The 16,900-nt window shown below is 39.7% G+C and overlaps 3 protein-coding genes across 4 annotated transcripts; 2 read left to right on the top strand and 1 right to left on the bottom strand.

Moving 5' to 3' along the window:
• On the top strand, nt 1–12,001 carry LOC146456166 (acid phosphatase type 7-like). 2 transcript variants are annotated; one of them, XM_085093317.1, is made up of 12 exons: nt 1–820; nt 1,340–1,450; nt 2,849–2,945; nt 3,853–3,898; nt 4,073–4,139; nt 5,238–5,326; nt 6,894–6,966; nt 7,204–7,251; nt 7,849–7,899; nt 7,977–8,088; nt 10,616–10,769; nt 11,413–11,769. In XM_085093317.1, exons 1-12 carry the CDS (start codon nt 551–553, stop codon nt 11,609–11,611), a joined length of 1,317 nt encoding a protein of 438 aa, XP_084949443.1. In that variant the 5' UTR covers nt 1–550; the 3' UTR covers nt 11,612–11,769. The 2 variants fall into 2 exon arrangements, with proteins under 2 accessions (XP_084949443.1, XP_084949441.1); XM_085093315.1 differs by lacking the exon at nt 10,616–10,769 and adding an exon at nt 8,791–8,950 and having other exon boundaries at nt 404–820; nt 11,413–12,001.
• Nucleotides 5,476–6,548, bottom strand: LOC146456167 (uncharacterized). Its single transcript, XM_085093417.1, has 2 exons — nt 6,495–6,548; nt 5,476–6,140 (listed from the first exon to the last, which is right to left on the bottom strand). The coding sequence occupies exons 1-2, from the start codon at nt 6,546–6,548 to the stop codon at nt 5,610–5,612; spliced, it is 585 nt and encodes a 194-aa protein (XP_084949543.1). The 3' UTR covers nt 5,476–5,609.
• A 549-nt stretch (nt 12,002–12,550) lies between the features above and the next one.
• Nucleotides 12,551–15,607, top strand: LOC146456165 (RIIa domain-containing protein 1-like). The gene is made up of 4 exons (XM_085093481.1): nt 12,551–12,865; nt 12,948–13,024; nt 14,423–14,469; nt 15,261–15,607. Exons 1-4 carry the CDS (start codon nt 12,770–12,772, stop codon nt 15,347–15,349), a joined length of 309 nt encoding a protein of 102 aa, XP_084949607.1. The 5' UTR covers nt 12,551–12,769; the 3' UTR covers nt 15,350–15,607.
• Nucleotides 15,608–16,900: the final 1,293 nt, after the last annotated feature.

Genomic DNA, 16,900 nt, shown 5'->3' with positions numbered 1-16,900 from the left:
CCTTGTTTGACCATGCCATGCCGTCAACTGATCCCAGCGTTTCGTCCTTTCGTTAATAGAGGTGCACAGTAAAATGTTATGTATCTACAGATTAAATCCTACAGTTTGAACCAAGTATTATCTGTCAGTTTTCATTTGTCTAGAAAAATCTTAGTGGCTGTAACAGTGCTCGGCTCATCTCCGCAACCAGCAAGAGAAGAGAACATCTTTGCAGTCCTTTACAGACTTGAAGTTCGTTTCAAAAAATATGAAGGAAATAGTATAAAAACTGTTCAAGTAATCACGACACTCGAGTGGGTAGGCGAAGGACTATGTATATTTACTCGAGTCTTCCTGTTGTGCTCTGCTTTTGCAAGTGAAAGCGGAATGAATACGGCTCGATAGTGATTGCGCCCCGGGGGATAACAGTAACCTTCAACACAACGCTGACTTACGAGCGGGCGTCATATTTCAAATCTACATAAACAGGGACTATAAATCCTTGTGACAGTCACATGCGCCTCTAATCAGGCCACCACCGCCATCTCGAGTGTTCAGCTTTGCTGTAGCAATGGCGCCTTCAGCCTTGGCACTATTCTTCCTTCCGCTAATTTTCTTCACTGGTTCAAGAGCAGATGGAAACAAACCGGAGCAGATACATATCGCTTTCACAGGTATAGCAAGCGAACGAAACGTGAACTATGTGACACCCTCCCCAACTGAAAAGCCTGAGACAGTTGTGATGTACGGTACAAGCGCGGACAAGTTGGACAAGAAAGCCGTCGGGGACTCTTTTGTGTTTACAGGTCCAGGGCATAGCTTTACCATCCATAATGTGAAGGTAGGAAAACTTAACTCGTCGTCAGACTGTAGGTAGCTTGCATGATGAAATTGATATGGACAAACGTCGAGGAAATTCGAAATACCATCAGTTTGCACATGGAAGTAACATTGTTAGCTAGCCTGAGTTTATGAAATGGACTGACACAATAGCGTAGGGATGATCATTATCATAACGAAATAGCGTTGGAACTAACTGAAGAAACTTCTGCAAAACTTTAATTATGTAACCTATAAATAGTTTCGGTTTGCATTGGAAAAAACCCGAACTTCCGGTCATGTAGTTAATACTTGCATATTCAGTTATAAAATATCGATATAATTTAATAGTCATTATAAAGAACTTAAACTAATCAAGCTTATGAAGATTGCTTTCTCGTCTCCGCGAAAATTATTCATAAGAAGGAAAAAATTTTTCCGTGTTGATCAGCAGGTCTCTGATGTGAAAATTTTCAGTCGTGAGCTCTGTCACGCAATCCGCACAGTCTCCCTCATTTTCTCATAATTATTTTCTCCAAAGTTGAACGGCCTTGAACTAAACACGCACTACTACTACCAAGTTGGTGTCCCGGACAATGGAACAAGCGAAGTTATGTCTTTCTTTACCAAAGATGGCAACATAGTTTTTGCGGTAAGTGCAGATCTTTTCTTTCTGTCACACACGTGAAAGCTTGTCACGCAATGGTATTTTCTCACTTGGAAAGGCCGTGAGAGAATAAGCGATTTGGAGTCACGATCGGGTAAAAGCGGGGTGATCCAAAATTACGGTAACTAACCTGATTACTTGGAATTTGTTTTAATTAACTATAATTGTAGCTTCAGATTTTGTAGACTCATTGTATGATAATCTGGGTTGGATACAGCGTAGAATGGTTTTTTTTTTTTACCACTTTTCGACCTCGCTTGCGAACTGTTCACAAATGTGACGGGTGTGACCTGATGACACGGGAACAGAAGCCCATTTATTAAGCAGCGTTGTTAGATGGCAATAAGACGTGATAAGGTTTGGCACAATTGTGTATTCATTCAACTCACGTCTCTGACGCGAATCAAAGACTTCAAAGGCACCATATTATAAAAACAGCAAAATTTGAAAGCACCTTAATTTTTAACGTCAAAAGCGCACAAACTTTCTTGACTAAAGTCAAAGTAGGCTTATTTCCACCTTTCACGGAAGTTTGGTTTGTATAGGGGGCGCCATGTCAAGAGCCGGTGTCCCAAAAAAATGTGCCGTTTTTTGCGCAAGAAATCTGGGGTTAAGGAACAGAATTCATAGCAGTACACCATTAACACCATATCACCTAACTCCAACAAGTTGCTTCCCTTTCTCCACCGAGATACTATTTTCTGCCATACAAGACGCTATCATAGGTCCCAACCAGACTGCACCGTCCATTAATCAGATATTACGTGTATCTAACCCCTCAGGGAAGTAATCAGAGTCTCGAAAACCCTAAAACACATACTACCTTCAGGATAGGTAAGGGTTTGTGGGTATATGGGAGGCAGCAATTTTTTAAAAACTGGGTGATGCGGCACCTTGCAAAAATACGCTTTAATTATGGGTATTGTAGGGTATGTAAGTTTTTTATTTCTTGTATCAATTAAACACTTTTTTCACCTTTCAATATTTCTGGTATATTGAAGCCAATTCCGAGCATTTTGGTTATTTTATTTTTGGGTGTATCCATCATCATCGTCTTCATCATCATGATCATCATCATCAATCGTTTATACTCCCAGGGGAGCATAGGTCATCCACCATTAATCGCCATCTTACACGGTTCCATGTTAATGTTTTGTCTCTGTCACACGAATAATCCATTCATTTCAGCTCTTCTAACATGGAACGCTTCCAGTTGTTCCTGGGGCGTCCTCTTTTTCTCTTTCGATTCCCTGTTGGTAGTGGTAGGTCAAGGCTTTTCTCTCCACACTGTTACTTTCTGTCATTCGGGTGTATTGGTATATACCACCAAGCCACCCTCTAAACCCCGTACCTTGAATAACATTATTGTGGTTTTGTTGATAGGTATATGGTGATATGGGCTACACAAATGCTGTCAGTCTTAAGCGTCTTATAACAGAAGTGAACAGTAGCGGATATGACGCTGTAATTCACGTAGGAGGTAAGGTCATTTGCGCGATTCTGCGTGACTGGATCACCCCATCATGGCCGCCTATGGTTCGTATACGATATTACCTTGGCTTGTGTGTAGCGACTGAATCATCCCGATAAAATCACCGCATTTCTTGCGTGCGTAACAAGCCTATGTTTGCTCCAGTCCCAACTTTGGTGCGGCCAAAAAAGGTAGAAAATCCGCCCTGCAGAAACGCTTGCCACGCCCGCTGCTGCGTTTCTCGCAACAGTGTTTCAAACAGCACAGGCTTTTACCAGCCAGTCTAATAGCCATTTTTTGTCATAAGAAAAATGCAGTATCCAGAGCTTAGGACGAAGAAAAACATCTGCTGAAACTACGATGGAAGTAAAATATATGATGACATACATATTTGAGGTGCGGGTAACCTGAGTATCAGGCCTTCCTAAGGGGAGAGGGGAGGGCTGATACTCAGGCTAAGCTACGGGTGAAACAATGAATAAAAGAGAGATCATCGCAGTTATGTACGCAACTTAATTAGTTGCGAAAAGAAAACCAAGAAAGCCTGAGGTCATGGGTTCGAATCCCGTTCAAGCCTTAATTTTTTTTTCAGGCTTCAAGTTCTTTTCGCAGCTGCTTAAGTTGCGCACATAACTGCGTTATTAGAATCAATGATCTTCCGTACACCTGACAAAAAGTCTTCCATGCTCGTGACGAAAATACTACACAATGAACCTACTTTCCACGAGTCTCCCAATAGTTCAGTGGTTAAACAATCCCACCAGCGTTTGGACTGATGGACATGGATTCGACTCTCATCGATTGGGAACTTAAATTTTCCCCACGTGAATCTTTGTATATTGGATACCGCATCTTATTTCCTGATCGAGCTTACATTTTTTAAGGTGTTTTTCTTCTACATTTTTGTCGTTTTTAGACATGGCTTATGACATGTACGAAGAAGAAGGAGAAATTGGAGACGAGTAAGTAGAGACTTGGTGTGAATTGGGTATGAATTAAAAACGTGCTTCTATAGGAAAATATATCATCAACTGCCCACTAAGTTCTTTTCTTTTTTTTATGACATCTTCTTATCGAGTCTTGTTCATATTGTCTTGCTTGCCGTTCCAATCTTTCTTTCTTTTTTCCGTCATCAGTTTTATGAATTCTATCCAGCCAATTGCCACGAAAGTACCCTACATGGTTCTGCCAGGAAATCACGAGGTAATGTAAATTTTAAATCAAATTGCAGTCAACAGTGTCCCGTGTACTTCTTAGTTAGAACGAATCACGTAAAAATAGAGGACCTTTACACGTGTCACGAAAAATAAGAAAAATTCATTCATGTGCACGCAAAACTCAAAAGAGGAAATGTGAATCTCTAGATCCGACAAAGGCGTGGAGTTACTGAAACTAGAAACTGACTACAGAGCCGTGGAACTAGATAAAACTTGACGTAAAAGTATCGGGGGACCCTCGGTTAAACTGCCGGCATGAAAGGGTGACTATGGGCTAACTGACCGCTAGATGGAAACTGGAATCTTCAGAGAAACCTACGGCAGAAGAATTTGAAATTTGGTCTACAGATGTAGAACTGGCCACTCCGAGCAAACTGCCCGTTTAAACCTTTAATCCCAGATAGTGACGAGCATCTTATTTCTCCCTACATTATCATAACCTAATTAAACATAAAGGTGAAGAGAATAAAGAAAACGATCAGTAAAGGTAAAATGTCTTGTTGCTTCAGTTGAAAAAAATTCTCCCAACTGGTGCAATACGAACTATAGCAGGAATAGTGAGGAGAACATACATAGTGATACGGGGCTTGAAGGATTTATAGAGTTTACGCGTTCTGTTGAGGACGGCGAAGATCTCCTGCCTCAGTACATTGATTTGAATGTCACTTCAACCTCAACCTCGTGCCCAGGGTCTTCGCGGTATTCAAAATGGCGACACGGGAAAGACCCTGCAACATGCTGCAAATATACTCCACGAATCGTTGAGTATTTTTTCACGTGACACACCTGATTTTCGTCTTCGGTAGAGTTTTGTCCGAGAGCAACTATGGTAAACTGCCATATCTGGTACCGGGAAAAGGGTACCAAAGACGCAAATCAAGTGTTTTTTATGTGGCAATTCGTGGAGTATTTTCAGATACGCAGCGTGTTTTAGGGTCCTCTCCATACAGACATTTTGAATATCGCGAAGACCCTAGGCACGAGGTTGCCTCTTGCTCTGATTTGGGTTTTATGTGAATGTCACTCATCAAAGCGCTGCTAAGCAACTGCTTAGTTACCCTAAGTTCTCTCTTTTCGTCTGTAGAAAAAGGACAACTTTACTCATTATATCCACCGCTTTTCCAACATGGAGCTTGGTGTTGGTCAGACAAGTGGAAGTGGAACAAGTCTTTGGTATTTCAATTTTTATTATTTGTTGAAAATAATATTCTCGTTGAAAAATGGTTACACCTTTACGTTGCAATATTTAAAGATTCACCGCCTATACTCATATACACCGAGCTGGGTTTTTATTCCGGCACAAATAATAATAATGACAATCTTTAATGAGGAAACTTTTTCACTAAAAAGTGGTTTACAAAAAGGACCTCGAAAATTAAAAATTAAAAATTTACAATGAATAAAAATGCTAAAAGATGCTACTAAAAACTAATGTATCTTATGTGTAATACAAAACTTAAATCAATGAATTAAAAATCTGACGCTTCAAAATATTTACATTATCAGAGGCTCGTATAGTTTTGTCCAGCGAGTTAAAATCACTTACAGCATGATAGCCAGTTCTTTGTTTACCCCAGTTTCTTTTAATGGATGGAATTTTGAGGTTTGCTTTATTTCTTGTGTTGTAACTATGCTGTTCTTGCTGAGTGACTAATGTTAATTCGTGATGCGTGAGACCATTAAGACATTTATATACATGTACGCATCGGCGCTGGAAGCGCCTTTTTTCTAGTGTTAACCACTTCAGTGTAGTTAACGCATCAGACGCAGAGGAATACAGTGGTCGATCTAATATTATTTTAGCCGCCTTATTTTGAAGCACTTGCAAGCTAGACATTAAAGTTACATTATGTTTGTCTCCCCAAACTAAATCAGCATACTCGAATAAGGGCATAACAAGGCTTTTATAAAAAAGGATGCGCGCCTTAAACGGTAACAAATGCTTGATGCGTCTAAGTAGGGAACTCAGTATTCTATAAAGTAAGTACTGGTGTGAACAAAATATAGAATGGTGCAAGTTTTCTGGCTGAGACAAATTCACGAATATTCTGTCTTACTTCCTGTTCGCATTCCCCTTGGAACGGAAATGAGCGTTTAATGTGACAACAGAAATCCTATATGTTTTATTGTGTTTTTGCCGCTAAGACTAAAAGAAGAATGGTGTGCCATATTCTTAGGCCCCGTCTACACTTAACGCGTTTTCGTTTGAAAACGCGTATATTTCGATGTGTTTTGGCTTTGCGTCCACAATGAAACGATCCAAAACGCTGATCGTTTTCACGGAAAACGCTTTTCAGATTGGAGACTCTTGGATATGGAGTATATTACTGTACACACGTACGGAAAAGCAGACGGGGAAAATCCTACCAGAATCGTGGGAGCGTCTAGCTGTCATATGCGCAGATGACTGTTGTAAGGTTTCCTCGCAGCTTATCAGTGTATTCGAGCGTTTAACTGTGGAGAGAAAAATGGCGGCGAAAACGATAGAGTTGATGTGACGCGGCTTTTGACACGTTTTGGTTAAGGGGGTATTTCCGGCGAAACCGCATTAGTGTGGACGGAGCTTAAGTCTTGAGTTCATTCCCAAAAATAAAAGCACTCATTGGAGCGAGAACAGTATAATGGACTTGTTTTGGAAAACCAACACAAAAGACCTGATATAGAAGCACAGTAAACTTGGTATATGACACGTCACTCTCTAAGATCAATATCCCTCGTTTTTGCTTTGTTTTCTCTTTAGGTGGAGTATGGACATGGGCCTTATTCATTTCGTGGGGTTTGACACTGAAGTGTACCATTATTACCCTGATGAGGTAAATGCAAATCAACACAAATTAAATAAATCATGGTTTGGATGTTAAAAGACGACGCCATCTTGGGCCATTGTTCCTCTTTCTCCCTTCACTTGGAAAAAAGTTTTGAATTAACAGGGACAATTTCAGTGCCAAGGCAGAAAAACTCCACTCCAGAAAAACTCTATCTTCGCATTCCTTCACGGAAACGTGAGACCACACTGAAATTGCAATAATCATCTTTTTCTTTTATTGCAGGGTCAAATACAGAGACAACTCAACTGGCTTGAGGCTGATTTAATCAAGGTATTTCAAATTTCCTTTTCAATAAGAGCCTTTTATACTGAATAGAAATGTCAGCTCTTTATTTGTTTCTTAGTTTGTTTTTGCCGTTTGTTTAGCGGAATAGTTTGCCTAGTGCGTGAACTGTCGTGAAGTAATGTTGTCTATAAAAGGTGCCTGAAAGATTCCCAGGGTTAGGACAAAGAAACAATTTAACTCAAGAGCTTGCTTCTGCATAGCTAACTTTGCTGTCGGCTGTAATGTTCGGGTACAAGCTTTTCCGCTAAACCAACCACCTTGAGACAAATGGATAAGGGGGTCAGTTTCTTAAGAAACTGTGGTGCTGCGTCGGTGGGGAGTAGAAACGAATGTTTGGTTTATCAACAGAGTTGATAACTAAAGGTAAATTGGTCACCGTAAGAGATTCGAGTGTTGACGTTTCGAGCGTTAGCCCTTCGCTTGAGACAACCTGCGAGTGGTGTAGTTTACGCACCCAACGCAAATATATCCCCAAGTTCGTTTTTGTTGCTTGTGTAAATTACATGTTTTTCGTTTTGTTGCTTTTCCTTCATTACCCGCAATCTAAGAGAGTATGAATACTTTTTTTATTTTCCCTTAAAGGCCAACCAACAAAGAGACAAGACACCCTGGATTGTTTCGCTGGCTCATAAGGTATGATGAAATTCTCTTCGCTTAAATGGTAACATCTTTAAGTTAACTTTTTCGTTTTCATTATACTTTGTTGGTAGGCTTGGTTCATGGAGGAGACAAACTTCTCAGCATTTGGTCCTCTTCTTCACAAATATGGCGTAGACCTACACTTATGCGGCCACGCACACAACTACCAGCGACTTTACCCAAGTAAGCGACATTCTGCTTAATTAATGAAAGTGAAATATGTGAAATTTATAATTTGAACTGCGGATGAAAGAATTAAAAAGTGAATGGCTACCGCAGTTATGTACAGCAGTTGCGAAAAGGAAGCCTGAAAAAAATATGAAAATAATGACCAGCTCCCAGTTGGCTTGATAGCTCAGTTGGTAGAGCACTGCACCGGCATCGCCGGCAGAGGTCATGGGTTCAAATCCCGTTCAAGCCTGAATTTTTCTCAGGCGTTCGAGTTTCATAACTCGAACTCTATTTTAAAAACGTCCATTGGTCGATCAACCTCAAGAACATAGCTGATTGACGTGTTGTAATCTTTAATCTTCACTGATAACTTGACGCTTATAACCTTATTAATATGTAGAAACGTCCTTCACTAAAGCTCAACCTTTGGTTTGTCCTTAATATTTTCTTAAAGGTTTGGCTAAAATTCCCAAACGAAACGTTCTTATCAAAACATCTTCATAAAACAAGCTTTTTAAGACGATGCTTGAAATTCACCACAATCCCGCTAACTCGAACTATTTTTTGTTTCCCTACAGTTCTACTGTATTTAAAGTGACACTAAAAATATGTGACATTGCTTCTTTTTAAAAGTTCCCCCAACTACTGCATTGTAATACCAGAGCAACAATGAAGATTTCTCAGTAACATACGTTTTATTTTTATGCAAACTAGCCTACAACGGAAGCGTGGATAAACCAACGGATAATCATGTTTATGTAAATCCCAAGTTCAAGACGGTGATTGTAGCAGGATCTGCGGGGTCCCACGAAAAACTGTCCAACTGGACTCGAGCACCCGATAATATGTCGGCAAAATACATCTACGACTATGGGTAGGTTGGAGGGAATACCAGATGATTTACGGGAGGTGGGTGGGGTTAAATTTGTTATGGCTGTCTCGCAAACGTCATTTCGATACGATACGATAACTTTATTTAGACACGGTAAATCAGCTACTTAATTATCATTATCAACTAACTATCTATCTACCTAACTACAATTATAAAAGTGAAAACAATTAAAACAAAGTGCTTAAGGACCTTGGACTTCAATGACAAACAGAGAACATGAACATACGGCGCTGAATTTTCTTTTCTTGATCTGAACTGCAAGGTTGTTTTTACAAATTCTACTCCTGGATAATTTACCACATTTGAAAAATTGAGTGAATTGGAACAATTTCGGGAAAACCGTTAATTTAACCCTTTAAACCCCAATAGTGACCAGCAGTTAATTTCTCCTTATTATACCACTACCTGATCCAACATACAAGTCACGAGAATTAAGGAAATGATCAGCAAAATACCAGAAGTAATCTAGACAGAACAGTAGAGAGAATTTGCATATTGATATTTGGGCGGCTTAAAGAGTTAAATGAACAAAATTTCACAATTAGAGTCGTTTTCCGTACTGTTGCCTTACTGGTTGATTGAGGTTACCGCTGGCCTCGCGAAATGGCGTCTGTTTTCTGAGGCTGAACAAATAAAGGATTCCATAAACAAGACGGGTAAAACAATCGCCTTTAAGGTGATTCCGCTGAAAAAGAAGGAGTATTTAAAATTGTCTAAGACTTGGTCCAGTTCATGACTATACTATGAGCATTACAAAAATGCAATAAAAAATGGGGGTCACCGTGCTCGTTTTTGCGCAACCTGGATGGCTATTATAGTAAATAGATGACCCACGAGATTTATATTAGAAACGCTAGTAATCAGAAAAGGGAACTATCATTTCTAGAAAAATTAATTTCTTGCATTAAAATATCGAAGCAGTTCAACAAAATTTACTTTAATCTTACACAACAAACTATTTTCATTGAACTGGAATTAAGATTATGAAAGAAATCAAAGATTTTGCTGCGTGTGCACGTAAGCAGCACTACCTAAATACGTACTTTTTAAAGCATTCAAATAAAAATATCTCAAAGTAGAGTATTAAACTTTTCTTTAAATCGCGATATATAGTGGCCAACCGTATGACATTTAAATTGATGCATTAAAAAATGGGGGTCACCGTGCTCGTTTAGAAGAAAAGGACCATTTATTTTCCTGCCGAGCTCGGTGAACCTCAACGAAATCCCGTAATGTTCTGCGTGCGCGCGCTAAATGACGCGAAAAATTATGCGCAGCAAGGATGCGCAATGCAATTCAACGGAATCACCTTAACATTGCAGTCGTGGAACTATGAGAAAGTTACTTCGTAGTACTGGTTTGCTTCTAATTCAATGCCCTCTGATCAGTTGACAGAACAGAGAGCCTTAAGGGACGGCTTCAATTTGCTGACTGAGGGGGGGAGGAGTAGGGGTGGGGCGGGGTAACTGGCGATAACTTGAACCACCCACCCATCCATCTTACCACTTCAAAACCGGAGATCTTCTTTTCACGGAAATGGTCTAAAGATGTATTTTGCCAGCTATCGGGTGCCGGGCCATAAATTATAAATATGATATCGTCGAATATCTCTCTGTGACACTCCCTCACATTTCACGTTACTTCCAGCGTACAACAGACAAGTGGATAATCAGACTGGACATACGTATGTTAATCCCGCTTACATGACAACCATAGTGGCTGGATCCGCGGGCTCAAAGGAAAAACTTTCCAGCGGTCAAGCGCCTAAAAAGTCTCTGGCAAAATACATCGAAGACTACGGGTTAGTACGATATCACTCTTGGTTAAAGAGTGAAATGGGCGCGGGGTAGGATGAGATGGGAGGGGTGTATGCCTGCGCATGCGTACCCGTAATTCTCAGGAAATATATGTTATAGTCGATGGGTGGTGGGAGGGTACATTGCACAAATGTGCATTTATTTTCTTAAACGAATGTTTGTTTTTATCAACAGGGTTGATAAGGTAATTTAGCGTCCGTACAGAGATTCAAATCTTCTAAATCGGCACTCTTAATCCCCACGGAATCAACGAACGCTTTTTCATTCGACTAATTTATTGTTGTTTTTCACTGCTTACTATATAAACCACATACAATCCACAATTCTTTGATTCGCTCTGACGAAGGGCTAACGCTCGAAACGTCAGCACACCAATCTCTGTACGGTGGCAAAATTGTCTTGTCAAATCTATTGATAAAACCAAGCATTTGTATCAAGAAAAGGTTGGCCTGTTAAAGAGAATTAAAATATATCGAATGGTCGCCTGGAGAAATGAACAGGGCTGATGTAGAGAGAGAGCGTTTAGAGGAGGTTCGCGAGGGCGTCGTGGTACGAGATTCAGCAATGAACTGAAAAGTAAGGTTAAAGAAACGTTCTTAAGGGATTTTATTTCAATTTTCTCTTTAGCTACGGCCATCTGCAAGCCATGAACCGGACGCACCTGTACTGGAGCTGGGAGAACACTCACGATGACATCCGGACCGTATTCCAGGACTATCTGTGGATCGTACGAGAAAACCACGGGATGAGGAGCCTACCCGAGGAAGAGCCTCAAATGCCAGCAGTGAAAGACACCGATGAAGAAAATCAAATTGTTTATTCTTAGAAACCATTTAGACTAAAATGGTGGTATTCGCCAACTGTAGGTTTTAGAATTTTCTTTTTTCATTCGTGATAGTTTACTGGGAAGCAAAAGAAGCGAAGGCTTGCAAGAATTGCCCATCTTGGCGAGCGCTCCCAGTTAGATGTTCTAACCGTTTTCTTGTACAACTTTTAGCTGGTTCAAAAATGTTAACACGTTTAGCACCTCATTTTAGGTGATGTTTGCTTAAGATTTTGGCGGAGGAGCAGAAAACGGGGAGAGTTGGAATGGTTGATTTGTTTTTCGTTCTTTTGCTAAACTCACACAGTAGATTAACTTTTTTACAGTCACCTGTACTACAAGTGATTTCAACAAAAAGATAATTAAATAAATCATATTGTTTTTCCATAAAAATTCGTAGCTTGATATTTTGTAAAAAAAGGAGAAGCCCTGGGAACGAGGTTGTTAATACCTTCATGCCCCAATCTCGTACCCAGAGTCTTCAGGCTTTTTGGTCAGCGGGGCAACGCCGGGAAGACTCTGGGGACATCGAAAAAATTCAATTTTTTCGATTGGCTGTTCCGTAACGATTTCCATTGTCTTACCGCAGAAATCCTGCGGTAATAAAATTCGATGTCCCCAGAGTCTTCCCGGCGTTGCCCCGCTGACCAAAAAGCCTGAAGACTCTGGGTACGAGATTGTTCATGCCCATGCACTCTATTTGTAGAGAGATTTAGAATCGCATTTACGGCAAACGTTAGATTTCGCGTTTGCTTGCGTTTGTGTTTCCCCCCCCCCCCCCCCCCCCCCTCCCCCGCCTCCGGAAGTCTGATACCCAGTGATCTCGTACCCAGATCACATTTCCACATTTCCAAACCTTCCGGTAAGAACTGGGTACGAGATCAGGCAGCCGAAAGAGTCCTTCACCTCACCCTGGAAAGTAAAAATTAGTTTGACGCGGTTCCTAAGCAACTTAGACCACGAGTTGTGTGTGTACGTGCAGGAATTATCAAAACATTGTGGCTAATAACTCAAGTACAGTTCCTGTTTTCCATTTTTGCTTGAGGATCAATACAGGAACTTGTCATCCATAGATAACAACATTTGCAGAGCAATTCAAAGCAAAGAAAAAACGAGAAAACACCCGAGGAAACAGAGGTTAGGTTCAAGGAGAAAAACAACATGGAGGAGAAAAAGATGTTCGGTATAAATGGGATGGAACAAAACGATCTAGGAGCACTAACACCTGAGCAACAGGAAAAACTCAACGAGTTTAAGGTAACCCTGTTTGTTTTTTCGTGAGAAATCAGAGTAAAAAATAGACGCGATTTTATTTGTAATTTTTTTGGGCCGTCTGTAGATCACAACGAGATTTGGAAACGAAAGATACTTGAGAGAACACCCAGAGGTTTCGTGTCTCCTGACTGGATTTCTGGGGTGAGTAGCTTAAAGGGTGTTAAAAGTAAAAATTAAATTTAAATTAAGGAAATAAAGAAGGCTACGTTAAGTCTTTGTACATTACATGTAGCAAATAAATGCGTTTTAAAGTTGTGCTGCACTGTATAATGTAATGTTCCGTGCAGCTTGTCTAGCATCTCAACCTAATATTTATTGTAAGCTGCTTATCATTATTATCATTTTTACACTCTTTACCAAATTAAAATTTAGATCATTTCAGTATATTGCAAAAACAAAATTGTGAAATTTGTCAATCCTATATTCAAAGGATGTTATCCAACCCTCCTGACTGGAATACATTTCCTGAGACATTAGCAGCAGTCGCTACACTTGCTATGGTGAATTTTACAATAACTGTCAAAATTCTTGCATGGTTATTGGCTTGTAGCTATTGTCTAGCGTACTGATGATAAAAATGAGTCGCCAGATGTTGGGTTTGACAATAACAACAGCTTGAAGCACTAAGCTGATGGCTAACCCTAACAGCCCATGGGCTTACATTTAGATGCCAGGACAGGGGGGGGGGGGGGGGGGGGGAGAGGCTTTTTATTTCTGGAGAGAATCTGTTTTGTTTTTTTCAATAAAAACTGCTTGAAACACTTTAGCTCACAGCTAACCCTAATAGTCCAAAGGCTTACATTTGGGTGATGATGGGGAGGGAAGGGGAGGGGGGGGGGGGGGGTGGAGCGGAGGGGCTCATTATCATAAGGATTTCAGCATGTGAGATTTGGAGGCTTACTTACTGGGTGGGGGAGGGGGGTGCAGGGATTGTATTTGGAATTGTATGGTATTCTGCTGTTTACATAGTCAATTTAATGTTGGTGGTGTTTTTTCGTCTCGTATCTCCTTCGTTAAACCCAACCCAGCACAGTTGACATTCCAGAAATAATTCTAGTTCATGGTTTTCTCATTTATACTGTGAAATGCTTAGTGTGAGGGAAGTAATTTTATCACTTTTGCCCCACCCTGAGTCAAAATGGAAGAAAAAGGTGGGGGGGGGGGGGGGGTGGAGCGGAGGGGCTCATTATCATAAGGATTTCAGCATGTGAGATTTGGAGGCTTACTTACTGGGTGGGGGAGGGGGGTGCAGAGATTGTATTTGGAATTGTATGGTATTCTGCTGTTTACATAGTCAATTTAATGTTGGTGGTGTTTTTTCGTCTCGTATCTCCTTCGTTAAACCCAACTCAGCACAGTTGACATTCCAGAAATAATTCTAGTTCATGGTTTTCTCATTTATACTGTGAAATGCTTAGTGTGGGGGAAGTAATTTTATCACTTTTGTCCCACCCTGAGTCAAAATGGAAGAAAAAGGTTAGAAATTAGTCATTGATAAGTCACTAGTGGATAACCCTGATTGAATTATTTACTTGCTAGGAGTATCTTGCAAGAAAGACCAGAAAATGTGAGAGAATTTGCATCAAGTAAGTGCTTAAACTTGCATCTATTTTATCTTTCAATGTTAAACCACAGGCAGACCACAGGCAGTCCACAGGGCTGTCATTGGAAATTGGCAGTTTGTTGGTTGGTTGGTTGGTTGGTTGGTTGGTTGGTAATGATTGAAAGCATTGCTTTTGAATTTCTGGGCAGACATTTGATGTTATGCATGTACATACTTGGAACAGCTTTCATAATTTTCTCATTAGAGATCAATTGTGTTTCTTACTAGATTACTTTATGATCTTCAGAATGGTGAAGGTACTTCACAAAACCTGGGAATCTTTTTTTTATTCAGAGTCCTTTTGACAAAATAAACCATTGCTACACAAAAGCAAATTGATAAAATTAAATTTTTTTATGAAAGTAAGAACAGCAAAATAGTCCCTCAGAAAATGTCACAAACCTGTTTCTCGTTTTTTCTTCATTTTATGAAATGTGTCAAATGTAAATGTGGCAAGTGTTATGCAAAAGGGACATGTATCGTTGTTTTAGCCAAAAAGTAAAAAACAAATATATTGCAAACTTAATCCTCAGTTTTAGCTTTTACTGCTGATTTTGTACGCTAAACACTACAAGGTATTTATTATACCAAGGCGAATTGACTGGGAAGTTTGCCTCTGTTTTAATGACAGTTTCATGTAATGAAATCATTTGAAATTCAGCCTTTAGGCAAAAAGCAAATTATTTGGATCATGAATCCACATATAGATCCTGAGGGTGACATACTTACTTCTGTTCAACCAAATAAAATAGTTAGTTGCCATTTTTTTTACAGGGTACTTTTCAGATCCAGAGTTGCCTAGTAAAGTTGAACAACAAGTTGCAGAATTAAATAACAGGCTCAAAAGGACAACTAGACCTTAAGGACATCAATCAGGATGCTTGTACAATCAGTAAAAGTATTTTTTAATGTTGATTTCCATATGATGGAAGGCTCTTGCTGTATTCGAAGTATTCTGTTGCGATAAGTCATTGGTTCATAGTTGTAAATATAGATGTATTTATTTCTATGTGCTCCTTATTGCACCCAGCTAGCTGTTGTTAAATTAAATACTAGGAAATAATGTTATGTGACTGTACATTTCAAAGAACAGGAAATAAATTACCAGACAAGTAAATTTATTTTGCTATAAAGACAATAATTATTAGTGTTAAGTTTTGTTTGTAAGACCTGGACTTATATTTTTTAAAGGGTTGGTTTAAGGGTATTGAATCATAAATCCAAGATCTTTTTGAGACTGCGGGACCGTTGATTTAAAATCTGAGACCAAGACGTCATTGTTTCCATCATTTTCTAGCTTGAGACTAAATTTACCTAAAAATATCCGAGCCTCAACGACTCTGAGAACTTCTGAGTGCTGTACAGTTTTCAAGTCAATAGCACCAATTGAAAAAGAAGGTTGTCATTCTTCTTGCATGTGTTTTTTGTTTATACTAACAGAAATAGACTGGAACTTTTCTGCACTTGCTCAACAATTTTCAAGGCTTAAATAAGACTCAAAAATTCAAAATATTTGAGACTTTGAGATGGCCCAAATTCTAATGAGCATGAGATTCCTTGATGTTAACTTTATATTGTGAGAATTCAAGACTTGGATAATATTTTTCAATAGATGATTACCGGTATATCCCCCTGGTTTGGGTACTTATTTTCATGGGGGTGGGGGTGGGGGGAATACTTGTTTATGGAGGTGAAGGAGGCTCACCAGTTGGCTATTTATAAAGTGTGACCGAGGATAATTTTTGAACAGGGGGCTCCATTGAAACAAATCCAGCTAGTGGTCAGAGAGGGGACATGAACCTGGACCTCAAGATTGAGTCAGTGCCTCTAACATATTGGCCACACTGCCTCGCCCAGGTTTGACAAAATGAAAACAGAAACAGCCAGAAAAATAAAACTAACAAATTGAAAGGGCTAACCCTAGTCATCCATTATCTTATATTCTTGAGGGCTATGTTATTGCCTAAGACTGTGGGAGACTTTTTGAATTATTTATTATAAAATGAAAATTCCAGTTATTCATGTTGCAAATAGCTTGCAGGAAGACTAACTAATAAAAGAATTATTGGAAACAGACCCTTCTAACAGATGCTTTCACACCAGAGACCTTTCTCTATGAAAAAAATTCACTTGGTTTAAAGAGGCAAAAACTAGTTGACTGTAAAAAAAAATATTTAAATGAGTAGCCCTTGTATTCTTTCATCCACAGAGGCTTTACAGGGCATTAGGAGGAATCTGCTGAATGAAGTGCACGCAGCCTGTGCAAAACATAACAGATCATTTCACACGTTCTCCTGCATGCAGAGAATTCTTCCCTCTGTAAAACTTCCTGTAAGCCTTTTTGTAGGAGAGGTGTGTAGTTGTTGGAACTGAGTACGTTGGGAGAGTGGAGAAAAAAGGAAAGGCCCCTTTAA

Source organism: Pavona decussata, unplaced genomic scaffold, assembly GCF_977016875.1.
Source record: "Pavona decussata unplaced genomic scaffold, jaPavDecu1.1 SCAFFOLD_260, whole genome shotgun sequence".
Lineage (NCBI taxonomy): Eukaryota > Metazoa > Cnidaria > Anthozoa > Scleractinia > Agariciidae > Pavona > Pavona decussata.
The sequence above is the reverse complement of the archived record's forward strand: the minus strand, read 5'-3'. Positions and strand labels throughout refer to the sequence as shown.

Coding starts and splice junctions, on each gene's coding strand:
- LOC146456166 (XM_085093315.1), top strand. CDS start 551: ATGGCGCCTTCAGCCTTGGCACTATTCTTCCTTCCGCTAATTTTCTTC. Junction 1,451..2,848: donor ATGGCAACATAGTTTTTGCG/GTAAGTGCAGAT, acceptor TTTTGTTGATAG/GTATATGGTGATATGGGCTA. Junction 2,946..3,852: donor CGCTGTAATTCACGTAGGAG/GTAAGGTCATTT, acceptor TGTCGTTTTTAG/ACATGGCTTATGACATGTAC.
- LOC146456167 (XM_085093417.1), bottom strand. CDS start 6,548: ATGACAGCTAGACGCTCCCACGATTCTGGTAGGATTTTCCCCGTCTGC. Junction 6,141..6,494: donor TTTTCCCCGTCTGCTTTTCC/GTACGTGTGTAC, acceptor TGTTCACACCAG/TACTTACTTTATAGAATACT.
- LOC146456165 (XM_085093481.1), top strand. CDS start 12,770: ATGGAGGAGAAAAAGATGTTCGGTATAAATGGGATGGAACAAAACGAT. Junction 13,025..14,422: donor CTCCTGACTGGATTTCTGGG/GTGAGTAGCTTA, acceptor TTTACTTGCTAG/GAGTATCTTGCAAGAAAGAC. Junction 14,470..15,260: donor TGTGAGAGAATTTGCATCAA/GTAAGTGCTTAA, acceptor TTTTTTTTACAG/GGTACTTTTCAGATCCAGAG.